We start from the raw sequence: 27357 nt of genomic DNA on the forward strand, positions 1-27357 counted from the left end.
TTCTCTAGTTTAAAGCCTTTGTGTGTTCTGCAAACTCTGGGATTACAGTTCATGAGAGGCAACAATGAACGCCATTATTTGATTTCAAGTTCACTAAAAGCGTTGGAGATCCTCAGAGCAAATGCTACGTGTCCCGTGTTTACACGAACAAACGTGACGGTTAAATTTTGAAATTTCGATGGTAGGAACCAAGATGGTGGAACCACTGAGGGGTGCTGAGAACTACATGCTGCTGTACAGCTTTGCCTCCTGTACTTTGAAACATAGGACTAAAGAGCCCCCTTGAGGATCACTAAATTACTCACTTTATACACTTGTGCCTGCGAAATGCGGACACACGGCGTTGCCAAACTCACCTCAGGATCGGCACTAAATATTTGTAGAAGAATCTGACATAATCGGATAAGGAAAGAAGAAAGAAATCCATCTGAATGTGCGACATTCAGTTAATACCAAATGATAACAATACAATGTGATGATGAAACCTTTGTTATCGTATTGATAATGTTTCTGTACCTGCTGTGATAAAGCGGTACAATAGCTGCTGTTCTCATGCCATGGAAGACAAAAAGCTGGTGGAAAAGGGACATGCTTGACCCAAACCAAGAGGAGTCTGAGCTGTATTGAAGCCTTGTCTGGTGCTTTGTCTCCCTCTGCAGCTGCAACAATGTAAAGGCAGAAGCTGTAGGCGCTCAGTTCAAACAAGGAAGGTTGACAGAATGAGGTGCAAAAGGCTAGAAAAGTGGAAAAATAGCAAAGTAGTCCATTGGGGTGAGAAAAATCTGCGCATATATTGAATTTAAAGCAAACAGTCTGCAGGTTTTCACTCCTGTTAATCATTAAAGGTGATCATTTCACTTGCCAGGAGCTTGTGGAGCAAGTTATACCTCCATTTAGATACACCTAACACATTTGGAATTCAAAACTTTCTTGAAAACGTACAAATAAATGAACTAAGGCGCTTTATTAAGCTTTAATAAATGAACGAGGTGCTGTGAATCTCTTCCCTGGATTTCTGGCGATGCCGTGTATCCATTTTCCCAACATCTGCAACATGTTTACAACTCCAAATCTGTATTTCTACACCGAAAACATAAATCCCGTTTACATAAAAGGAATGATTTCTGAAGACATTTATGTGCCTCGTGGCATTGTTGAAAATATGGCCCTCCCTTCATCTGCTCTCAAAAAGGTTCAAGATGCTTCAAAGACAATAATTGCTCAAAAGTGGAATTGTTGTTCTTGCAACATGGAAACAATTTCCCCCTGTCAGCTTTGTCGGGTTTCATGGATGCTCTGAACAGTGTAAATTAGATCTGATTACAAAGTAGTTTCTTTTAGTTGTGTCATAAATATGCTTTCGCCTATTCACCCCCCGGGGCACTTTTGTTTTTTTTTTTTTAATCGGTAACACTCCGTAATCCCTTCAAAGTGCAGGGGGGGCAATATTCATTTTCCCCAACCACACTCAGATCTCTCGTGCATTCCAGCATGCGTTTTACCCCATTACACATATAAGCACCATGTGTTTGTCTTGCCATATTACAGTCTAAACAATGCCTCTGACATTGCGGTAAAGCTTGAAAGCCACTTGAGTTGCATGTAGCTGTGCTCCAAAAATTGCCCATATGCACTTGTCTGACCTAAACAAATTAAACCCATCAGGGTGTCTTAGTGGATCAGCGACACACACGATATAACAGGACCGAGGCCTTTTGATGCCCGTCTTTCCCCATCTAATTAAAACTCAAATGTCATACCTAAAGATTAAGGCTGCTGTTGTTCTGTATTTTTGTGAAAAGACCAAAACCAGAAATGTGTTAATCTGTCCCAGTGCTGTCTATGATTTAGCCCCAAGCACACAGCTTTCTATGTATATCTTTAAAAAAATAGGTCATATACAAATACAGTTTCATTCATTCAGTCATTCATTAGAATTTAGGACTAAAACTGTCGTGAATTTGGTATTTTCTGCTGGAAAAGCGCAGTTTGGCTCTTTGATGTGTGTGTGTGTTTTTTTTTGTTTTATGCTTCCATGAAGCTAAAAAATAACATTAAAGTTGCATATGTTGTACGTACACGAGGCTTTAGGAATACAATATTACGAGTTCATGTCAAAACGGCTGCTGTGAGAAACGTCTATATTCTTGATACTTTGTACAAAAAAAAAACATGAACCCTGGATTATTTTACTGAAGGAAGCAAATGTGTTTCATAGCTGATAACGTCTGTGATAGGTTTGAAACTCTTCTTTTTATAGTCAGCCGTAACATTCACCACTTTCTGATGGTTTTAAGAGCTATTGGTTTTTAACGTGGTGTAATTTTACATGTCATATGTAGTGACTGTCAACAGCGGGCAAGCCCAGTTTTTCCTCAGATGGTCTTGGTAAAAAAGTGATGACGACAATATAGAGCACTGGGTATTCTTTTATTTATTAGTCTTTGTTATTCTTTGCCCTATCCATTTTTCACTACTGTCTGAAAACTAAATTGGCTTTCAGGAACGTTAAAGACCGACTCTTTCCTAGCCCACAATATGATACTCTTTAAATTTCAAAGAGTCTGTGGTGTGCTGAGTAGCATTATAAATACGCTGCTTTGATTTATTACATTTCTTACTACTGCTTTTGTCCGCAAAACACTCGCTTTAGGTGTTTTTTTTTTCCTGTTAAGTAAGCAGTGTTTTTTACACCTAAAAAAGACATCCAAGTTAAAAAAAAAAAAAGGATTTTAATACAATTAGATTAGAATTAGATGAAAGAATTTTTACATATTTCTGCAGGAAACTAATCTCCCTTTATTTATCCACATACATGAAAATAAAATCTTGATCAACAATACCAAAAATGTTTGTGTAGGCACGATCAGCAGAATCACAATAAGAGTCAGCCTTATTGCCCGCATGAATATGAGTGGGTGTTATCAGTCAGCAGCTGTAAATGAAGCAGTGATTGAGAAGCATGAATGAAGCAGCCGATGCCAATCAGCAAATACAAGCCTGAACCAACGTTATGCTAAATAACTTGTTTTGGCACGTGTGTGTTGACCCGTTGCTATCACATTAAACATCACAATGCTTTGCTGTGTTACTCAGACACATGAACCGGTGGTGGGCCTGCACTATCAAGTGCATGTGGATGTCATGTTTAATGCTTCCACTGACAAGCATGTTTACTATTATGATCAACAACCCCGTTTCCTTGACAACCACTCAGGCACCCATCTAGGGATTCTGTCTGCAAAGACAAGATAGCCCACAGAGCCATAAGACATTGTTATTAATCTGGATTTTTTTAGGCCTGCTTCCAGCTTGAGGCCCCCTTAGTGTCGCTTCTCCAGCTTCTTCCTGCCTGTCTCCAGCCCTGTCACTCATCACCATCATGTGAGTGATGCTGTCGAAACCGTTGCTGTCAAAACTCTTGACAGCTATCCCCAAAAAAATGACAAAAGTCATGTTAGTTCTACAGCGATTGTCATGCCTGATCTGACGCCCCCGAAGAAGAATCCCTGACTTCCCAGGTCTCTATGTTCATCTTGTCTTCTGCGCAAAAATATGAAAAGAAACAGATATCGCTGTGTGAACGCCAGGACAGTGAGTGCACGTTGCTTAAGTGCTATCTTGGCTTTGGAAATTGTGGTTTAGGAGGATTATTTGGACAGAATGAGAGAGGGAGAGGGAGCGAGAAAGAGACAGAGAAGGAGAGTAAGTAGCATGCAGAAGACACATATACACAAAGGGCTTCTGCTTCTGCTGACCATGAGCCAAAGACGTTATCTGTGAGTCGTCCCCTGAAATAGCTGTAGATTGAGTTTGTGTGATGAAGTTTCAACAGCTAAGATCCAGTCTTTACAGTACTGACTATATATGACTGCAGCTATCATTAAACACAGTTTGACTGGGCATAAAAAAACAAGCCAATCTTATAACAGTCAAAGAATGAAAAGCATTTTATTCTTTTACATTCCAAATCAGTGCTATCTCCCAAACTGCTCTGTTGGCAGCTGCAGGGAATTTAAATTAAAAGATTCATTTCCACAAAACTACCCTCAATCGTTTTCAAGGAAAAGGTCTCACTTTTATCGAGATGACTGATATCTCATTTTGGAACAAATCTTATTAATGTTATCTCCTCGTGGTCGTTTGTTTTCGGGCTCGAGTGAAGCTGAGAATGTCTCGATTTTTTCGGTCTCCAAAATGTCAACAACCCGGGCGAAGAAAATATGTACTTTGTGCTCTGTCCACTCTGGCAAGCAGACCTATAAAACTCCTCGTCCTTTGAAGGTCCTGTCCCTCCCATTGTACTTCTTTCACTCTCTTTAAAGTTCCACAGCAAACAGGGCGCTGTTTGCGAGGAACGTCTTTAAGAGGAAGAAAACAGCATGAATTCCTTTAGTGTCGTCCTTGTTGGCTTTTCCATCTGATTACACACGAGCTCTTCAAAGACTACACGGGTTTAACAATCTTATAAACCGTGTAGAAATATGTGACATCCATTCGAACATTGATCAAAAACTTTGAGGGATCGTCTCAAAGGCATCTTCTGCTTCGTTAATCAAAAAGTAGTACTGAATAAACTGATGTTTACGGATGCTGCTCTTCCTGCTGAGCGCTCAAAAGTTTAGCCAGATGTTTTGAGGTGATGATATTTCCTATATGCTACCACATGAGGGCGTATTGTTGGTGATGCACCAGCAGAACATGTGAACTGGAAGATCAACAAGTCCTATCAACTGACTCTGAAACACTTCAACAAGCATCTGTCCTGCTAAATTTTCCTACAGGGATTAATAACGCATAACATCAGGCGATGTTTCATGCATAAAGATTTATCCCCTGACACATCTAAGTCTTCTCATCTTGAATTGCACTAATGGTTATTATCATCATTGATTTACCTGGAGATTATTTTCTTGATTCATCAATTCATTGTTGTTTTTATATAAAGTTCAAAAACGTCCCTACTTCAACAGCCCAAAACACAAATATATGAGAACATATGAGAACAAATTATCACATCTGAGAAGCTGGAGACGATAAATTGACATTTTTGCTTGAATAAATGATGAATGATTAATCTGTCGATCTAATGAATGAAATCATCGACCAATCATTTCAGCTCTAGTCTAGTCGGCCTATAGTCAAACAAATCTACCCACTCTTTAATATATTCTCAAGAAAAAAACAAGTTTTGTGTTACTTTAACACTAAAAACTATTAAAATAAAAACCTATAATTTATAGGAGCTATGTATGACACAGTGTGTCACTGATGTTCTCTTATTCAGACAAGGATGACGATGTGAATTCATTATGGTATGAAGAAAGGTTTAAAGCATTTTTTTATTGGTGATATAAATGTAATTCGAGTTGAGTTTTGGGTGGGATAGTGGCATAATTTGACCCACGAGGTCACAAGCTGGATTCCCAATAGGCGGTGCTGCTACTTTTAGTCAGGAGCAGCCAAAACCAAAAAGCGTGCATGCAAATAGAACTTTACCTCTTGTGATCAACCTGACAACTTATGGCTGCAGCAACAACATTGACTGGCTGATATAGAGGGAGTTGGATGGGGGGGGAGTAGGAGGTGTGTCGGGGGGTGGGGATACGGTGGGATGCGGGGTGCAGACTCGTCCCGGGGGTTGGTGCACCGGGAGAGGCCACTGTCTCCCACCCTTCCAATGCCACAACAGTCTCACTTTTGGAGACCCAATCTCTCTCTTTCTCTCTATCACCTCCCCCCTCCCCCTCTCTCTCTCTCTCTCTTTCCCACCCAGTCCTCTATCAGTCCAGGTGGCAGAGCGCACTTCGGCCGTGGGATGCAGCCTCTCATCTCGGACACATGGACAGCGGAGCTTGGAGCTGCCGCAGCGCGCCACGGCTCCACTAGCTGAAGACAGCACGTCTCAAGCGCGGAAAGAAGGAGACGACACCACTGCGTTTTTTTTTAATCTCTTGGGACTTCAGATAAAAAAGGATATACTTGTTCTCCCTCCTTTTTTTTTGTCTCCTTCTTCTTATCTGTTCAAACCGCAAGAGAGCAAAACCAGTTGTGTTCAATGCGCAACCATGCTCATCATCTCGTCCCGCAGTGCGCTGCTGTCCGTCTACTACCCGCAGATCTTCCTCATCCTCACCAGCGGTAGCTACCTGTAGGTTTCTTATCAATGCACTTGTTTAATTCAGACAGGTTTGATTTGCCGGCAAGCGGCCGTGCGTAATTACGCACTGGGAACATTCACAGTCAAGTTAGATCGCACCTTGAAAGCTGGTTGTTGCAGGTGTTTCATTGCGCTCGGCGTGGTTTTTACACTTTGAAATCCGTCTTTTAAAGTTGCTAAATGAACCTAGATCGATCTATTTTAATCTGTCTCGTGGATATTTTTTCGTTCTGCTGTGGCAGCTTATTTTGGAAATGGAAAAAATCTAACTTGGACTATCCAGTCAACCAAAATTTAGAAATCGTGGGTAAGAAATGCGCAACTTGTGTCTTATGTCTCATTTTTTATTCCACTCTGGAATCACAGACTACCGCGGAACAAGAGCTGCGGGATTTGATTCGCATAACATGAGCAGTTATGTCATTTTTTAATTCAAACATTATGCCATAAAGAGTCAATGAAGACTGCGAGTGAATGAAGCCAATATTTAAGCTACATGATTCTGATATGTTCTAATATGTGCGCAGCTGATGAGAGAACCTGCTCTCGTGGATTTACACATCACACCAGAACCCACTTTGTCATAGGAGCACCTCGTCAGACATGGACCATAATTGGAAAACACCATATGGAAAAGAGTCATGCTGGACTACATCATGATCTGTCTATAAGGCGCAGGCCCGTGTAATGAGCTCTTTCTTATGGCATTAAAAGACCCAGGCCCCTCTCTCAAAGAGAATGATTGCTGCACCATACATGCCTCTCATTCAGAACATGGGCAGGTCCTGAAACTTAAAATAGCTGTGGTGGTTCATGTTTTCTGTAACACAGAGAGGAGAGAGAGTGAGAGACAGAAATGAACTGGATTTGGACCCATTTCTATGATTAACTGTTGTCCATGTCTTTATGAGGGTCCATTAGATTACACATGATGTGATGTTGGGTAAGCTCTGTTCTTATCTTCTCAGTGGTTCATTTGGTATTATCTACAAGTTTAGCAAAAAAAAAAAAAGTTATATATCTTATTACCTTTTTCCCCAAATCGTAGCTGTTCTCACATCTTTCCTCGTCTCACTATGTGTCTTCAAAGTCCTTCTCGTTAATCTCTGTTTCTCTCTGCCCCAGGGCGCTGTCCTCTGTGGTAGCTTTAGGTGCTAACATCATCTGCAACAAGATCCCGGGACTGGCCCCCCGTCAGAGAGCCCTCTGCCAGAGTCGCCCTGACGCCATCATCGTCATTGGCGAAGGCGCCCAGCTGGGCATCAATGAGTGTCAGTACCAGTTCCGCTATGGCCGGTGGAACTGCTCTGCCCTGGGCGAGAGGACTGTCTTTGGACAAGAGCTGAGAGTAGGTCAGTCTGTTTGAAACTTAGTTTTGCTTTAGGAGTTTTAAAAAGAGCATAAAAGTAGGCCGAGTGAGGGGAAGAAAGTTGCTCCAAGGACAGGGTTTTCCTGCCATTTTTATCTCTTCCTTCGAGACTTCAATAATAGATAAATAACTGAAAACGAGGGGAGAGAAATGGGGGAAACGATCGCCAGCAAAAGTCGTCGGCTAAACCAAACTGGGAATGTTGCGGTTCACGGTTGGCGCCTCAGCCAGAGGGCCACACTGGCTAAAATAAATTCCTAGACTATATATTTCGCCATTTTTACAACAGCAAGTAAAGATCAAACTAAATTTGGAATGGAAACCTTAGCTTTTGAGGCAGGCCTGATCAGAGAGACACATCCCTTCCTTTGGTATTGCTTCAATCTGACCACAGTTGTGTCATCAGGTATGTTAATTGGCCTAACCTAAACAGAGCCGTGTGGTCTCATCTTTCAGTCCTTTACAGTTGAAAGAAGTGTGCGGCAGCATGTGCGTAGATGAGCAAAGTTCAGAACTGTGGTTTGACATCAGCCCGCCTGCTCATTTTTTCTTATACTATCCTTTAAACCTCTTGTAACTGTCGTCAGTAGCATGAGAAAAAAGCCACAGCATAGCTCGACTAAGTGACCTGAAACAGACAGCGAGATGGGTGGCGAAACTTTAATGAAAGCATTTTTGGAACACCACACGCAAGAACCACAATGGATTGTCTGCTTCGTTTAGACGCTAGCACAAAGAAACTTGCGAGTCAAAAGGCCTTGTTAGTGTCCCAAGAGGAGATTCAATCTCTAATTCATGGGTGTGACATCACCACGCTTGCAACACACGCTGTCACAGCAAAGCGGCCTTAAATGGAGTGTGAAGACTTCCTTATGAAGCGTGGTTTAATGCCTATCTGGGTGTGCCATCTCTTGAAAGTATTTCTATCAAACCTACACAATCTGTAAACACACAAACTAACACATCTCCCCTGGTTTTGGTCACCATTCCTCCCCGTTTCATTTCTCACAGAAGCCTGTTTGCTCCTAATGTGAACCTCTTATATAAATTGTATTTCAGTCCGAAATGTTTTGTTGCGGTCTTGCTGTGGGTTTGGATCCATGTTTAATCTAGCAGCTCTGGGAGCAATCACTTTCTTCTACACGGGAGACAGGCAGACAGACGTCTGGATCCCTTTATTTCTTTTGTCAGAGGAAATGTCTCTTTTCTCTTGTGGTGTGTAAACGAGCTCGGAGAGACACTTTGGACCCAGTTTTGATCTTCATGTCCTCCCCATGTTGACAGTTTTAACAAATAAGAGCTTTCTGGAAGACTACATTTTATTAGATCTACATAAAAAACCCATTAAGACTGTTAATTAATGTGGAAAGCAAATAATGAGCGTGTCAGATTTCCTTTCATCACAGATTCTCTGTAAGATTAGTTTCCTTTTGCCATCTCCGTGAAAAAAAAATAAGCACGCGAGGCAGGACCGTGCCCCCCTCCTGTGCCGCTAATGTACCATCCACCACTTCACTTGATTGACCTGCCGGCTCTGTGAACTCATTAAGCATTGAGAAAGACCAGAGAGATTCATGCTAACCACTAATTGAAGTCAGCTCCAGCAGCTGGATGGCAACAATGGATCCCTGCATGCACTGCTGTACAATCAAAACAAATCACAGTGCAAGGAGATGGCTGTTTGGCTATTGCGTGCGCCTGATGCCTTGAGAAATGCTCACCATACAATATATCTGAATGGGTCGTGGATTTAGTCTGATGAGAGAAGACTTCAGAGTTTGTTATGAGTTATGGACCAGGGAACCGCAGGCCCGATGGTTTCTGCGAGTGAGTTTGTCAGGTTGGAAGGGAGCCATTAGAATCGCCGCTACCAGAGACGCCATGCATTAATACTCTGTTGAGGGCTGTTGAGAAGAACGAAGGCCCAGCATTATCCTGATTGGAGAGGGAGGATATCCTATTACCAATTGTAGTGCCAATAAATTCATTTCCCCCTCAACGCCATAAATATAAATGTGTTTATTCTGAAGTTCAAATGGTGACATAGAAAAGCTTGGAAATGGGCACATCACAGCTAAGCCCGGCCACAGATTATTTCAACATGCAACACAGCGGTATCATTTGCTATAATAATGTGGACCGCCTAAGACAGACGCAGAATGACACTTAAGCCGCGTGAGAAATTCCATTGATGAAAAACATTAAGACGCATAGCTCTACGAGTGCTGATCCAGAAAAAAAAGCTGCTCCAGACAACCAGTAGATGTCACTTGTGTTTTCTTCACTGTTTACTGTTGTAACAGTGACTGACTGCTGATGCAGAGCAGAGATATGAAACAAGGCAGAAAGAAAGAGTTATTAAGAGATGATACAGACGCTCTGAATAATGCTTGTTACACTAACACCCCTCAAAGGTCACTTCTGACATCTGGCCTTCAATTTTTGAATGAAGTACAGCTGAAGAGACTAAAATATTCTACGGAAGCTCTAAGCTATCATACATTCGTACATTTTATTTTCTCTGTTTTCTCATGACAACAAGTTCATTTCATTTGTTTTCTTGAGATCTCATTATTTGTCATTATGTCGAAATAATGTTGAAATAACAGGACCGTTTTCTTGAGATCTCAAGACAAACAAAACATTGTCTTGTTTGATTGTTTTGATCTCAAGAAAACAATAGTCGGTATAATAATAGTAGACAGTTAAGCACATTAAATCATTGCAATTGCAACATTGTCCTGCTCCTCCAATTTGATATTACTAAACGAATGATGTTTTCTGCAATGATGTAAGGTACAAAACTATTCTTTTTGCTTTCTCAAGATCGCAAATTAAAAACAAAAAAAACAAAACGTACATTATCCTAAGATCTCAGAATTTTTTTGCCCGTTATCTAAGGATATTCGTTATTTCGACATAAACAAATATAAATAATATTAATATAAATACATATATGGACATAAATAACTCAAGATCTCAAGAGAACAAATGAAATTTACTTGTTATCACGAGAAAATGGAGGAAACAAAATGTATGAATGTTTGAGCACTCTGGGCTTCCGTAATCTCCTACCTACAAACATGAATGCACTTGATATGCTATAAATTGATTTGTCTCCGTATTAGTGACGTACTACAAAGTGGTAGCAGTCTTTCTATAATGGAGCAGTCCAGTAACTTAGTTTTATTATAATTATTCTATTATTTAGTCTATTGTAAATCTGATCATACAGAAGTAGACAGGGTACGAATAAGAGAGCGAGCCATGACATGCAGCCTGTCTGGAATTGACCCAGACATTTTAAAAAGGTCCTGCGCATCATTAGTCCACCCACACAGGTGTTTTTAAACCTCTTCTCAGGACTGTGTAGGTGTTTGTTTGTGCTTGATGGACACCTCTTATTAGTTTTGTTTCACGTGTTTGGCTGAGAGAAATTATAATGTCGTTTTTTTTTTATTGGTTCATGAAGGTTTGGTGACCAAATTTAGTTTTAAAAACAAGTGTAAAAAAATCCCTGTGTGGGTGTGTAGTAAAAAACAATGCAGCAGAAGTCAAGTTAGTCTGAGGTTTAGTCGGGGCAAGCTCCACAAATTCTGGATCTCAGATTTTTCCCCATCATTCCAACGGCTTTCACTCCAGGCCTAAAAGCCAACTTTTTACAAACCCCACACTCGCAGATTGTAACACGCAGTTTCTGCTGTGTCACAAACTCTCAGACCCAAGCTGGAATCATCCTGCTGGCATCATCAATAACCCAGATGACATCAGCAAGGTTATTTCATGGACATCATACAATAGTAAACGCTAAAAAAATACTGGGTTAAAATGGACCCAGTGTGGGGTCAATATAGCACGATGCTGAGTTATTTTTCCCAGTACAAATGGATAGAAAATCACCCAATAAAAGGGTTGTTTTGATCCAGTGACAGTATTAAATTAGTAAATTATACCAGGGCAAAAACATTAAGTTAATCCAGTATTGAGTCACACACTGGGTCCATTTTTAACTCAGTGTTTTTCACTAGTACATCTCATGACAACTAAGCTGCAATTCATGTGTCAAATTGGTGCAGTGTTCCTTTAATTAGAAACATTTCCAACATGTTCCTTTAAAAAGTAGGAGAGTCAAACAGCCATAACAGCATAAATGTATGCAAGTATGAGTACATCTGTTCAAATTCAACTCATTTTATATTCAGATTCTCCTCCTTGTTCTTCTTTAGGCAGCAGGGAGGCAGCGTTCACGTATGCCATCACTGCAGCTGGAGTTGCCCACGCGGTGACCACAGCTTGTAGCCAAGGCAACCTCAGCCAGTGCGGCTGTGACCGAGAGAAGCAGGGCTACCACGACTACCAAGAGGAGGGCTGGAAGTGGGGAGGCTGCTCGGCTGATGTTAAATACGGCGTGGAGTTCTCACGGCGCTTTGTAGACGCCCGAGAGATCAAGAAAAACGCCCGCCGGCTGATGAACCTGCACAACAATGAGGCAGGGCGAAAGGTAATGCAAGCAGAGCCGACTTGACCGCACAGAGAATGCATGATTAAATCGATGAAAACATATCTTACACATATGAATGTGAAAGATTATGTAGGAAGAGGAAAATGGCTAAATTGGCATAGATTCTCCATGATTCTGGAACATGATAATTGCATCAGAAATGCAAAACATGGCAGAAAAAGCTGCAAAAATGGAGTTGTACCATCGCCCTGCAGTCCTTTCATTGAACTAGAGATAGAGGATAGTACAGCAAGTCTCTCTCTTCCTTTCTCAGTGGCAGCACCAAAGATCATGCATCAGCGCCGTCGCACATACTGAATCAACCCAAAAGAGAGAAAACTCTTCCAGGAAGTGATAACCATGAAGGGGAAGACAGAGCCACTGATTTGACCAGTGATCTGAACATACAAGATGTTCAAATTATGAGCTTAGTCACTCAAAAATCTGACTCTCACAATGGAAGCGTATCTACTATAAAAACGAGCCGGTTATTTTTTTCACATCAACATCGAGCTCAGGCACGAGGGCAAACAGTCACCTGTCAGTTTTGTCATCTGAGAATATTTGTATGGCATTATAATATAAATCTGTCTCAAACCACAGTGTAATTCTATACATGTACGGCTGCACAACAGCTCTGGTCAGTTTTCTCGAGTTGTCACGCCATTATGTGGTCTGAAGAAAGGTAAAGTTAATTAGAGACTACAGTCTTGGGTTATGAGTTATTTTCCCCAGGTTTTTTGACATAAAGTTGGCATGCCAGTTGGTGTGCAAGAGAGTTGAAGTGTCCACAGAAAGCCCGGCTTACCAAAAAAAACAGATTTGAAGGCAATGCGATTGCTATTGACTCTTTTAGATTCAATGTGTATGAGTGACACAGAATATATTTTCAATTCTTAACTATCTCTTTTAATTCATACAGACCTAATTTCTACTCTCTATGTGATCAGATCCTAGAAGAGAGGATGAAGCTGGAGTGTAAGTGTCACGGCGTGTCTGGTTCCTGCACCACTAAGACCTGCTGGATCACCCTGCCCAAGTTCAGAGAGATTGGTTACCTGCTGAAAGAACGCTACAGTGACGCGGTTCAAGTCGAGCCGGTGCGGGCCTCGCGGCTCCGCCAGCCCTCCTTCCTGCGGCTCAAAGAGGCTCGGGGCTACCAGAAGCCCACGGACACAGACCTTGTGTACCTGGAGCGTTCGCCCAACTACTGCGAAGAGGACACAGCCACGGGAAGCACAGGAACACGGGGCAGACTGTGCAACGGCACCTCCACCCACACAGACAGTTGTAACGTGATGTGCTGCGGCCGGGGCTACAACACGCACCACTACACACGCATCTGGCAGTGCAACTGCAAGTTCCACTGGTGCTGTTTTGTCAAGTGCAACACCTGCAGTGAGAAATCAGAAGTTTTCACCTGCAAGTAAGGAATGAGGAAGTCCGGGGCAGGGGAGAGGCTGAAGTTATGACAAAGTGGAATTTGAAGTGAAGGACTTGGAAGTATTTATTCAACAATTTGCACATTTTTACATCCTATTTTGGAAAAAAATAGACACGAGGGTTCGAGAGTGTTGGACAAAAAGAGACATGAGTGATTAAAAAAAAGAAACAAACTGGTACAAAGCTGACGACGACGCAAACACGTTGCAGGTTAAAGGATTTGAGGTTCTCTTTTTTTTTTTTTTTTTTTTTTTTTGCTTCCAGCAAAGCAATATTTGTTGCGTACAGATGTCACTCACAAGAGGAAAAAAAACAAACAAACAAGGACTATTGTGTTGTTGGCTCTTGAGAAGACTTTTGTAACACACTAACTGGAAATGCTACGCTTCAGACAGCCATGAAAAAAAAGACAGCCTCCTGATGAAGATCGGAAGATGGCAGTGGATACACTTTTAAACTGTACGCTCACACTGTATTCTGTTTGAACACTGAAATAAAACAAAATTATTTATGTAAAAAAATATCTTTCAAACCTAAAGTCTTATCAGACGGATTTAACATTTTTCCTCTTTTATGATCTTCAATTGCTACTGATAGATTTCAAGCTGGAAGTAACACATTTTTTTTGGTCACATGGAGTCACATTTACAGCTACTAAACAGAAAAATCTTCTGCTACTTCATTTTTTTAAAATCCATTATCAGTTGTCAGTGGCGTATTTTGCTATAGATTAGTTATTTTTATTTTGCACTCACATAGTCAAATTCTTTCTCTTTTTCATGGGACATCAGTAACTTTGAGGAGTTGGGCTATTGAGTGCTGTGCTGACATCTCTCTCATGGATATTTCTCCCCCCACACACAACCGAGCCCAGACCCTTTGTTACGCCAAGAGCCAGAAAATATTCCCAAACTATTTTAAGCATCCATCTTGTCAGTTTGAACGGCACTTTCCATCCTGACCGTGTTCATTGTTTTGTTTTCGGGAGGGCTCTTGACTTCTGAGAAAAGCATGTAAGCCTCATTGGAAATCCATAGAGGTGCAATCAGGTTCAGATACATCCAACATTCCCATGAACGGCAGAGACGTGGAATTCCACATGATGGCCTCTGCTTACACAAGGCCTTCCAGCGCGGTTTAGGCCTGCCTGGGTGGATGGCATGTGCCCTAACCACACAGAAGGGGGTATGAGAGGATCAAAGGCCTCAAAGCTATTTTTGGACAGCAACCTTAATGTATTCAGAAATGTTTATTTAGGCTTTATATAACTTACAAAACAATTTGAAGAGTATATTTTTATATGAGGAACGTGGCACTTTATGTCATTTATAGATGGAAAAGAAAGTCACTATTTACAAATGTTTTCTAATGTCATTGTTTTCAGATTTTGAGAGCAATAAATTATTTGGAATTTATGTCTTTGGATCAAAGTTCCTAAATTGTAAATACTCCACGTGTTTTTTTTGTTTTTCTTTCAAACCAAAGTAGCCCAGATTGTCCATCTCAATACGATCCTTCACAATTCAACGTAGCTCGTAAAAGGCTGAGTGATTCATCAAGTGTTGGAAATGTCACAGAGTTTTTTTTCTGTTTGAGTAAATGCGTGGATAATTCAGTGGAAACTTCGATATCTGTGTTTTTAAGTCGTCTTCATAACCCTTTTGATTACTAGGAACAACACATTGCATCCTAAAAGCATCGCTGTGACTTCACATACAAGCTAATTTAAGTTTTTTTTTGTTCTGTGGCAAAAATCAAAGTCTGCATCACTTACAAACATGGACAGTTGTATTTTTTCTTTTTTTACCAATAAATTTTGAGCATCCTTTTTTAACGCCTCTTGAGTTTCATATCACGTGTGGCCTTTATTGGCCTTATTAAAATCATTACAAAAAGCTGTTTTTCACACACAATACTTTATTAGGCATTATATAAACATATTATTTAACCCAAACATGAAGCATATACTTTACACCCTGACAAGTTTTTTTTTTTTTGCTGAAGGCCAATATCAAACCAGAAGGCACAAATACAATATAGTAGTGGCCTGTGGTATAAAATGCTGATATGGGAAACAAAAAAACTTCTGGCCTTGACTGATGTGGTACTAATGTGTTAGGAGGTGAACAGACGGCCGTGGCCATGCCACCTAATTCAGCCCGGCTGACTCGCACAGCCTTTCCTGTGGGGCTGAAAAGCATTGCAGCCAGCCAGTCGAGCGCAAGTAACAGCTGTTTTGTTAGCTGTCTGAAATCCTGGGGACCGGAACCGCATAAGCTCCCTTCACTATGCCGGCGGATTGAGGGGAGAGTCCAGCCGATTGTTTCAATACATTTTGTCATTAAAAATCAGAGGCAGAGCAAACAGGGTGGAGCAGGGTGTGGGCAGGCCCGTAAAGCGCTGCATTGTTGAGGTGTCAGGACCATTCAGCTTATCCAGCAACAGGAGGAGCATGGGAGGGATGTCATTCTGCAAACTAATGCTTCTGGTCTGATTCACTCACTCATTCGCTCACTCACTTACTCTTCGGATGTACACTTTCGGTACGAGCTTGACCATCGTCCACTGAGCCAGAATCACACACACAAACACATATCTATAGCTAAACAGAAAATCAAAGTATTCACTAAATCTCTAAGAAAATCTAGTAAAACTGAAATAGAGCTTGTTTGGAGTGGAGAGAAGCGGCTTAAGGTGTAAAACAGCAACTCAATGTTGCCAGTTTAAGGGTGGTTAATGATCTACGATGCATGCCGTTAGCACTCGTGCCTTATTCATCTATAGTACTGTGCAACAGGATAGAAACAGAAGATTAAGTATAAGATGAGGGAGAATAAGATGACATTAACTATACATACGTTATGAGTGTAAAACTCATTATGGCAAGAAGTATTGTAAAAGCAAGCAGAGATGTAGCTCGTACTGTATACTGAGCATTGTTTTTAAATCACAAAACATGCATAGCTTCTGTTATTGTTAGTTTTAGTATTGCCCTTTTTCACTTAGCTGTCCTTAGAATAAATTAATAATGTTATACCTGTTTAGATAAACTTTTTTTTGAAGCGTTTGAAAGAGGGTAAATGAAAAGCCTTTGTCCTTCTGGCAAAGACACCACCGTTTAAGAAGGTAAGGCGGTGAGGGGTTGATTACATCATGTTTTGGTCATTCTCTGTATCGTGGTTACTGCAGAAGTCACTATGGGCCTGGGATTAAACCCCCCAACCCCTGCTGCTAACATCAGTATCTGTGAAAAGTGAAAAGCCCAGACACTGTGGTGCTCTTTGTCTTTGGATTAAACCACAAAGCATCGGCCTTGCCAAGAGGTACCAGCATGCGCCCGCCTCTCCCAAACTCTTCATTTCCCAGACCCGGGTCAAGACAAAACAAGAGCTCCCGCTTATATGCCAGGGGGGACCCCATGGGCCTTTTTGTGTATCGAGAATACCTTAAGCCCCATCTGAGAGTGAGTGCAATCATTACTGAGGTAGAGCAGTAATTATACATACTTCTCTGATAGAAATATCTAATTGAAAAGGGCTTTTCTATTTAATCTATCAGCAGTGTGGCTGTCAATTATTCTGGACAGGCACAACACATATGTATATTAGTGTACAGGTCAGATGAAGTTTAAGTATTAACATTAATGAGGCTTGTAGCACAACAAGAGTACATGTTCACTTAAGCGTATACGTGTGTGCATGTACCTTATTCCTTGCTAAATTAATACTGCACATAGAAACCTGCTTGCGGGGTGTGTGGGGGGGTTTAAGACCTTCTCTCTCCTGGCTGCTCCTCTACGATTTTCAAGAGTCTTTCCTCACAGATTTGAGCAGCAGGCTTCCGTCTCGCTCCTCCACCAAGAAACCCAACTCCTTGAGCGCAGAGTAGTCGGTGGTGCCACGGCGTTCCAGGGCAGCGACCAGCTCCTGGTTCTGCGTGTTGTGTTCAAGGAGGTTCCTGATGGCAAAGATGGCCCACTGGCTAATAACTAAAAGCATGTGGTTAAGGACAGCAACATCAGAGGGACGCAATGTTTCTTTTAGACATGTTTTTCAGCACCCTTTGGTTTCCCGAATGAAGAAGATGTTATTCTAAAACATACTAACATAGGTCAAAACCTAAAAAACAAGCATGAACTTATCAGGTTTTGTTGGGTGTTATATCACAATACCAGACTGTAAAAACAGCACTACCGCTTTATTTTCAATGACATGCACAGGAAGTCAAACTTTGCCTGGTATTTGCCCGAGGTCGCAGAGTACGCACACATCCCAACAAGTAAATGAGTTTCACAGGCAGGTTATGTTCTGTTATACAAAACATTCTTAACTCACCCCTCTCAAGTTTCCCACATAGATGCATAAACACATTCTCTCCTTTAGCAATATTGTACTTAACAGAAACAAATGCTGACACCTACATGAAGAAAAGTTGGACGGAGTGGGAAATGTTTGTGTGTAAGCATGTATGGGAGACAGGCACGGGGACAAAAGCTCGGCTCAGACTATTGGCCTGGTTAAAAGACAGCCTGGCACGATGCCTTCACTTTAGCCAGCTAAAAACAACTGGTAGCAGGATGCCCAGCGGGGACTGGACATGAGAATGACTCAGGGGTCGGAGCTCAGTGACCAGCAGGATACTCCAAATAACAGTGTGTTCTCAAGGCCTGCAAAACAGATGTGGAAAAAGGGTACTAAAAAGTTATCACTGTATTAGACAAATCAATATACAACCTTCCAGATTCATAAATCCTGTCTTTGTGAAGCTTCCCAAATGTGTCAGAGAGATGTTGATTCAAGTGTATGGTAATTTTCGAGGCTGCAGTTAGTGATGTTGTTGTATTGCATCATACTGAGTGGTGTTTATAATATTTTGCCCCCCTCATGTATGTAAATGGAGGCTGGAAAAATATTAGCAATACATATCAAAATGCAATCTAATACAAAAGCACCACTGTGGGCTAAAAAAGTACCACAGGACTGACTTAACTCCCTGATACAGAGACCGACTCGACTCCTCAAAAACAAAAGTGACATTTACAAGCAGCCCAAATTACTTTAATAATGAACATAACCAATCAGTCGACGCAGTTGACCAGCTGCATGCAGAGAGGTATTGAGAGGTGGTGAACGCTATGTGAAAATGTCAACAAGTTTGGTTGGCCAGCCTGCACAAACTGCAGCAATCAAAGCTTGATGTAATACTTATTTTCGGTTGCGAACCCACCAGATTTCCTGCGCAAAGCTGCCAGATTCAATTCTAAAAGTGCCAGGGTAAGATATACAATGCCTAAAATGACTTATGGGCAGAACATGAACTATGATTTAGATAAACTGGAAATATATGTGCATAAACACAGATGTGTTTGTGTTTCCAGGCCATCGACTTCTGTTGACAAAAAGGATACACGGGTTGTTGCTGTCTATGTTGCAGTTGTCCAAGATGAGTGGGATGCCTTCCAGTTCCCTCACCTGAGGAAACAAGTTCAGTCAGATATAAAAGAACAGACTGATGAAGATTTAAAAATTAGGGTTAGGGAGCTAATTTCACAGTATCTTGTCAGTAACTTTTGTGATTATTTAGCACTACGTATCAGGACATTCTGTACTGATTGTCTTGTAGAGCGGTAGATATAGTTGTCAAATGAATGGCCAGCAATTTTAATAACGATTAATCGTTTTGAGTCTCTTATTTTAGCTTCTTTAGACAATAAACTGAATATCTTTGGGTTGTGGACAAAACAAAACATTTGAGGATGTCATCTTCAGCTTTGGGAAACACTGATCTTCACTGATTTTCTGAAGGTTTATGGACCAAACAACTAATCAATGATTCAATCATTAATTGCAGCCCTATTGTCTTGATAAAACATTCTATGTCTCCTTCACCCACTCTGCCCCCTGGTACTCGTACCTCGTGAACTACACAAAATGAAATCACGAAAACAACAGATTGAAAGACTTCACAAGAGAACCAGTTTAACTGTCCATCTACAAGCCTATACAGATTACCTTCAGCAGTACAAGGATGCTCTCAGTACTCCCTGGTCCACCTACTACTCTCAACTCATACACTCTGGCTCCACCAACCCCAAGGCTCTGTTTTCTACAGTAAATAAACTCCTCCTCAAGCCCAGCAACAATACCTCCAACTCATTCACCACTGACAAATGTAACTCCTTTCTCTCATTCTTTCAAACAAAAATTGACACCATTTATTACAACTTGTCCTCCTCTCGTCTCAGCCTCTGTCTCGATTCTCTCCCATGTCACCAGGGGAGCTGCCCAAATTCATGACAGGCATGAAAACCTCTAACATGAGTCCTGGATCCCATCCCATCTCACCTCATTAAGGACTCTTTAACAGCCATCTCCACACTCATCACAGAAATCATCAACTCCTCCCTCAGGTCTGGCTCAGTCCCCCGTTCCCTCAAACTGGCTGCGGTCACCCCCATCCTCAAAAAAACTGCACTCAACCCTGACATCATGTTGAACTGTCAGCCCATCTCCAATCTCCCCTTTCTGTCCAAAATACTGGAGCGTATTGTCGCCACACTACTCAAAGCCCACCTCTGCTCAAATGACCTGTTTGAACCATTTCAATCTGGTTTCAGTTCTCAACACAGCACTGAAACAGGCCTCCTGAAAGTCACCAATGACATTCTTCTCTCCGCAGACTCCAGCCACTTCCCCATCCTCATCCTCCTGGACCTCACTGCAGCTTTCGACACCATAAACCACACCATTCTCTTCTCTCGCCTTGAATCCTCCCTCGGCATTACTGGCACTACACTCTCACTGGCTCAAATCATAGCTCACAGACTGACAACAATTTATCCACATCAACAACTGCACCTCCTCAACTGTTCCTCTGTCCCGAGGCATCCCCCAAGGTTCGGTGCTTGGTCCTCTCCTCTTCATACTTTACCTGCTGCCCCTTGGCAACATCATTCACCACCATGGTCTTCATTTCCACTGTTATGCCGATCTCCACCAACTCCATCACCCCCGCCACTGTGGAGTGCCTTGCCGACATCAAATCATGGATGCAGACCAACTTCCTCAAACTAAACAGTGACAAATCAGATCTGATCATTATCGGCCCCAAATCCCTCACCAAAACCAGACAGTTTCCGCCTCAACATTGACAACTCCACCCTGTCTCCATCCCCCACAGTCACAACCTTGGTGTCATCTTTGACAATAACCTCTCCTTTGAACATCACATAAATCAAATCACCAGAACTGCCTTCTTTCATCTCAAGAACATAGCCCGACTCTGCCCATCATTCTCCTTCTCCACTGCTGAAACCCTCATTCACGCCTTCATCACTTCCAGAACTGCAACAGCATCCTCTATGGCACACTATCCAAAACTTTAAATACACTACAGTACATCCAAAACTCTGCTGCACGTCTGCTCACCCACACCCGCACCCGTGATCATATCACTCCTGTCCTCCAGAAACTCAGCTGGCTCCCAGTTCCACAGCGTATTCAGTTCAAAATCCTCCTCCTCACACACAAAGCCCTCCATAACCAGGCCCCTTCCTACCTCACTGACTTGCTCCATCGCCACAATCCATCCTGTAGCTTCTGTTCATCTGATGCTAACCTCCTTACTTTATCACTCAGGACAAAGCACCGAACCTAGGGTGACAGAGCCTTCTCTGCAGCTGCCCCCTCCCTCTGGAACTCTCTCCCCAAACACATCTGTGACTGTACTGACTTTCCCACCTTTAAATCTCTAACAAAAACACATGTTTTTAAAATTGCTTTTAATGTTTAGCTCAGTCTCTTGTGTTTTTAGTGTACTACCTCATATTGTTTTGATGATTTTATCTTATTTTTATGTAAAATGTCTTTGAGTACCTTGAAAAGCACTTTTAAATAAAATGTATAAAATTACATCTATAAAAAAAACTAAATGTGATGTCAATGCTTTCTGTGCCATGACAACACGTGAAAAGTGAATTGTAAGATTTGGTGCAGTCGAGCCAGTCATCACTTTTTCAAGAAAAAACAAAGTACGAATTCATTTACAGTCAAGACATGTATTCAGCTTAAGTGTCCCTCACATCCATGCAAAAACAGCATTGTGGTTGCGGGTTAGTTTAAGACCGTCACGATGGGGTGATCTGCTCTGTATCAAGTGTCTGATTCTATAGGCTTAATTATTGTCTTTGCTTGCTGTTGCCTCCCTCTAGCCGTTGTGGTTACCCTCCAAACACACTGGTAGAAGCTCCAGAACAACACAAACTGCTGAGTTTCTGAAAATGGAAATGTCATTTATACTGTCAAAGAAACAAAGTAGCTGACTAGTGCGAGCACCCAGGTCTGCCTTTTTCACTTTCAGAATGATTGTCTAAAGTTGCTTACAGTATGTCCAAACCTATAAAGAGATAAATAACAAGCGACTGGACTCTGAATGCAGCCCGGTACAGACAGTTCAGCGCTTTGCATGCACATCTGAAATTACAATCTCTCCCAAAGGTGAACAGAATGACATTTGGTTTACTGGAAGAGATCTTAGTGAAAACAGATATGGGGTGATTTCTGACCACTGACAGACCACAGATCAGCATCCATAAATATTATAGAGAGGCCAACTGAGGGTGGCCATCCCACAAGCATTCCACAAATCTGTTTCTATTAAGTAGGACTGAGTCTATAATGTGCCACAGATAAAGGCCAACTCCTCCCGATCTCGGCTATTCTACATATATATATATCTGTCCTTTTTGTTAATAGTGAGATGCTGACAGATGGCAATGAATGCAAACTGATAAAAATCACTAAAGCGAGGGAGGTAATGTTTCACATTTTACTGCAAAACCAAGTTGTTGTGTTGAAAGAGCTCGTAAGCTTGCAGTCGAAGGAACACGCAGCTTCATGCTTCATTAGACGTTACACTCATTTGTGGTCCTGGTGTTCTCAGGAGAACGTGTGGTTTGATACAACAGCCCATTACAAGAACCTGCACTTTAAACTAATTTAGTGTGGAGATGGGTCTGTCAAAGCAAGAGCAGGAGGGCCTCTCAGAACCTCTTCTTGACCCATGACCCCACTGTGTTGCTCTGTCTCCTTGTGGATAAGAAAAAGAAAACAATCTAATGAATAACAATCTCTTTTTCCTATTCCAACTCCCTTACTTTGTCCAGACCTAAAATTGGTTAAATATTATACTTAAAGTCATTTCGCAGAAGCTGATATTCATCACAATTTTCCTCGCTTTTCAAACGGTAGATATCTATACTGGATATGGTATCAATAATTACAAGGCATATCAGTGTACAACTGGAAATTGTGCCTCCCAACAATAGCATTACGACATGTGAAATGGCAGTGTGTTCAGAGCTGCGGATAAGTTGGTTTTATGCATGTTTGTTGACTAAAAACAACTGAATCAAATAAAAACAAACATTAGTATTTCTTGACCTGCACAGGAAACCTAAATCAAACAGATTTAAAACTAATGTGGGCTTTATAGTCTTTGTCAAGTGTGTTTATCATGAAGCATATTAACCCTTTCCACTCATCCACAGACTAAAATGTAGCAAATGTAGCATCAGCATAGCTAGATTTATAGATTACATTTTGATATAATTACTCTCAGTGATCCTAACTATAGATCCCTGCCCTTTTATAGCTCTTTTTGGAGTACCCTCTTATGTCTACGTAGAGCTCCAGGGTGACTTCCTTGTTTGTTTGGTTCAGTTTGTTTATGTCATGTTTACAGCTCTTGCTTTGTCAGTAGTAGTAGTTTAATACATTTATGTGAACACAAACTGGACCAGGAGAGAAAGGCAATAATGTGAACTCATTATAAAACTGAACCAAACTACAGGTGTGAAAACCTTTTCTGCTTTTTCATCCACACAATTATTCCAAACCTTGTTCTGGTTGTTGGTATTGCTGTGACAGAGGTTTCCTATCAGCCTGATGAGGTGGGCCTTGAAGCTGATGACAGGAGAAGCATCTCCGTCTCCACTGAAGGAGAAGTTTTGTGCAGCACTGAAAATATTCTTACTGGCCTTTCCTATAGCGTGCACCTGCTCCAGGAGCTCTGCAAAGAAAATGTGAAGGGGGAAAAGTGGGAAAGCACAAAGAGAAGGGAGATAAAGAAAAACAGAAAAAGTCAATTTAATTCATCCCATCACATCTCGTACTACTTGTAAACAAATATGGAATTTGATTTCAACAGCAGATGCGTTTACTTTGAAAATCAAGTACAGTGTTTTTATTTGGATCTGGACCTTTCACCATTTCAGGGAGTGTCCATTGTGTACAGATGACATATTTACCATAAGACAGCCAAATCAGACCCACAAACTCCAGTTGTGGACCCGGTCAGAGAGGGTGTGTGAGTGTGTGTTTTCATTTACCGACAGTGGTCATAAGAAGGTCAGGATGGTCCTGTAGGAACATAAACTGCCTGAGGTCTGAGGTCATCTCACACAGCACATCCAGAAGACTTATCACTGTCAGTGCCTCCTGCAGGACCTGCAGGGGATTGCAACAAACAGGTGTCGGTCCAGAGAGTAAGGATGTTGTGGCAGATAATTTTTAAGGAAGTTTGAAAATTTTAAACTAAAACTGAAAAAACGTTTCTTCAAATGTCACACACAGTCATAAGACACAACACCAGTTCCACAAGCCTGCTAAACACACATCTGTGTTTTTAAGGTCTGAGGAAGATACACAGAAGTCAGTTTTACTGTCTGCACCTCATCACTGGAAGCGGAGCCAGTGGCCAGTGTCAGCACAGCTCCACAGCCTTTCTGGAAAGAACTAGCCAGGAAGCGAGCCACACTGGGAGGGACGCCACACTCATCTGAGTCCTCCTCTCTGAGCTGGGCAAAGAGCAGCTCTAATAGAGTAACTCTGAAAAATACACACACATCTTCATCATACATCTGTAGTACCTGTAGTATTAGATTTAGTGTTTTCTATGTGTACTGGGCTTTTCTGGGTACATCAACTTGGTATTCTACAGTATCAATACGTCTTTTATTAGAGGTTTGATGGTGTTCATTATAGGATCAATTTTCTACGTTATGTAGGAAGGTCTACAGTGACATTTACTGTATGTCACTACATTTAAAGTACCTTTCATGGTGAGACATTCCAGAGTACATGCTCTCCACCAGAGCTGAGGACTTGAGGAAATGCTGGGTAGCAATGAGAACCCTGTAAATGACACACACAATAGATAAGTAAATAACAAGTGGTTTACACACACCAACACAGACACACACAGACACACTTACGTCCAGTCTAGGTCAGGTTGGGTCCTGCAGAGCTCCATCACCCTGAGTGCCAGCTCGATGTTCTGCGGCTCAGACAGTTCCTCCACCTTCGTTTCATCCAGACATGTGTGGAGTACCATTGAGGTGTAGTTTATGGTCTTCACATCATCAACACTGAGCAGCTGCCTGTTCACACAAATGTTCGGGTTGACACAATATGACAACTGTGACAGTACTGACAGATAATAAGTATTGGTGTACAAAGCTACGATATGCATAAAGTCTTGTTTAAAAACTCGACTGTGACGATCCCCAAACAAAACTTACAGGAGAAGATTTGGGAAACTCAGCTGCCAAATGTCATCTTTACACATCTGGTTTCCGACTGCTAAGTTACCGAGGAACTGGATCCCACAACGGAGAGCTGAGCCAGAGAGGATGCAAAGATCAACGTCATAAAAATGTCACCTGAAAATAATTTCACTTAGGATAAATGACCTAATATTAGACTTACGTTCAAATATGTCATCTCTGCCCTCCATGTTTGTGGTCTGAAGGAGGCTCAGGACTTTGAGAGACACGTCGATGAAACCAAGCTCCCTAGAAATAAAAGCAAAAAAATAAATAAATGTACATGTTGTACATTTATTTGCTCGGTCACAGAAGGTGGACAGAGTAACTGCAGCATTATAATAACGCAACAAATAGTCCATACAGTTTGTGATGTTTCTATATATTTCTCATACTCTCCCATCTACTAGTCCTAAAATCCTAGATCTTTGTAGCTGAACACCACCCTGTTTTTTTTTGTTGTGGAAAATTCTAGCCATGACTGGTCAGTTCAGCCACTGGATAGAAAGTGCACAGGAGTCCGAGATGTCTCATGCTGAAAGCTTTATTGGAGTTTGGCCAAGGAGAGCGGAGGATTTATCAATAAGCTTGCCATGACATGACTCGTCTGGCTCCTCTATACGTCACATGCATCTATAGTATAAGGTTGTTGTTGCCAATTGGACATCTGACTCTGTAGAAGCATCTACATTATTTATGTTGTGTCTAGGGAGTGAGACAGCACTATCCTGTGACATTGGTTACCATAGTAATGATCAAAATGTTGCCCTAAACACAAACACACAGCTGCTCTGCACGTCATGGAGAGAAGCCAGTGTCCCCTAACAACCTAAAATTGAACACTAACCCTACAGTGACCCTGCGTGACCCCCCCCTGCAAGTGTTGCATTAACACTGGAGTTACCTGAGCACACACTGGTTTCGAGTGCTCTGGACACAGGCGTTCCTCTGAGCCCTGAAGCACTCGGCGGTCAGCTGCAGCTGCAGGGCGACGGACTGCAGGTCCTGATCCTCACCGCTGACAGCCTGCAGCTCGTCGCGCAGCTGAGACAACACCTTTAAAAGACCGGAGAACACCTCCTCCTCCACAGCATCCCTGAAAGGGAAGGCAGCATGGTTACTTGGAGGAAAACAGGGAATGTGCAACATTATGAGCTGCTGCTTTGCATTGTGTACATATACTTTGTGTGTGTGTTGTAGCACTTTGAGATTTGATTCAAATGTAATGTGCATTATAAATTAAATTTATTATTATTATTTTTATTATAACTGCAGGTAGTGAGCCACCGTTACTGTTACAGTAATTAGTAATTAGTTACACCTGCCATGTCTGAAGATAGAGACCTACAGTCGACTTTTGGAGTAATATAACACATATTCGCTATAATGCGGTTAAGGTGGCTGAATTAACTCCTATCCTTACTGTTTATTATCATAGAAATGACACCAAACGAGCCTAAATAACACCAGTATTGATACTGGACCCGTGACGTTGAGCTGGATGTATTTGATAGTACGTAGCTGACAGCTGGACCTAGCCGAGGCGCTAACACCCTCGGGGGGTTTCCCGTTTAAAAAACGCATTGAATGACTTTGACCCACCTGTACTCCTTATCCCGGAGCTCGGTCGTGAATGTTTTCAAAACCTGCAGGTGCTCGGGGCAGTGTTTCTCATTCATAACGCCGGCGAAAGACGCCGAGATGTTCAAGTTGTTGTTCCTGGAAGCTGCCATGTTTGCCTGAATCATGCGCATGGGGCGGGACTTCCGGATGCCCCTCTGACGCGTCGTTGGTTCAGTCACCGGAGGCGGAGTCACGAGCATGTGCTGCTGTTTTCACCACCGCACGCTTGTCAACTCCGCCGTGTGGGTCCTCTTTACTGGAACATGTAGTTTGTGAGTGCCAGAAAGAGACACATTAAATATGCAACTTTTCCACAGCAGCCATTTCATATGAAAAAGTAAACACAGGTGTCACCAGTGATTGTAATTAAGGCTCTGTTCCATTCATGTTCAAACAGAGGGAGGGTAAATGGAACAGGACCTTAATTAGTATCATTGATAACACCTGTGTGTCATGTCAGAATGGTCTATTGCAGGGGTCTTCAACCAGGGGTCCGTGACCCCTAGGGGGTCCTCAGAGGTACCGCTGCAGGGGGGTCCACCAATTTTTGTCACAATAATTGACAATTTTTTTTTACCAAAATAATGGATAATGTGAGGGTGCAGATATTTGAGAAACTACAAACAGATGAGGCATTTGCACTCCAGTTGGATGATTCA

General features: G+C 41.9%; 2 protein-coding genes across 3 annotated transcripts; one reads left to right on the forward strand and one right to left on the reverse strand.

Moving 5' to 3' along the window:
- Window positions 1–3912: 3912 nt before the first annotated feature.
- Window positions 3913–16523, forward strand: wnt7ba (wingless-type MMTV integration site family, member 7Ba). 2 transcript variants are annotated; one of them, XM_010748997.3, is made up of 4 exons: window positions 3913–6151; window positions 7286–7512; window positions 11756–12030; window positions 12981–16523. In XM_010748997.3, the coding sequence occupies exons 1-4, from the start codon at window positions 6069–6071 to the stop codon at window positions 13458–13460; spliced, it is 1065 nt and encodes a 354-aa protein (XP_010747299.1). In that variant the 5' UTR covers window positions 3913–6068; the 3' UTR covers window positions 13461–16523. The 2 variants fall into 2 exon arrangements, with proteins under 2 accessions (XP_010747299.1, XP_010747308.1); XM_010749006.3 differs by having other exon boundaries at window positions 3913–6141.
- On the reverse strand, window positions 15458–27019 carry atxn10 (ataxin 10). Its single transcript, XM_019278941.2, has 11 exons — window positions 26678–27019; window positions 25980–26171; window positions 25239–25324; window positions 25052–25148; window positions 24746–24910; window positions 24585–24665; window positions 24203–24359; window positions 23861–23978; window positions 23369–23541; window positions 18881–18944; window positions 15458–17461 (listed from the first exon to the last, which is right to left on the reverse strand). Exons 1-11 carry the CDS (start codon window positions 26896–26898, stop codon window positions 17277–17279), a joined length of 1539 nt encoding a protein of 512 aa, XP_019134486.2. The 5' UTR covers window positions 26899–27019; the 3' UTR covers window positions 15458–17276.
- Window positions 27020–27357: the final 338 nt, after the last annotated feature.

Source organism: Larimichthys crocea, chromosome XX (assembly GCF_000972845.2).
Source record: "Larimichthys crocea isolate SSNF chromosome XX, L_crocea_2.0, whole genome shotgun sequence".
NCBI lineage: Eukaryota > Metazoa > Chordata > Actinopteri > Sciaenidae > Larimichthys > Larimichthys crocea.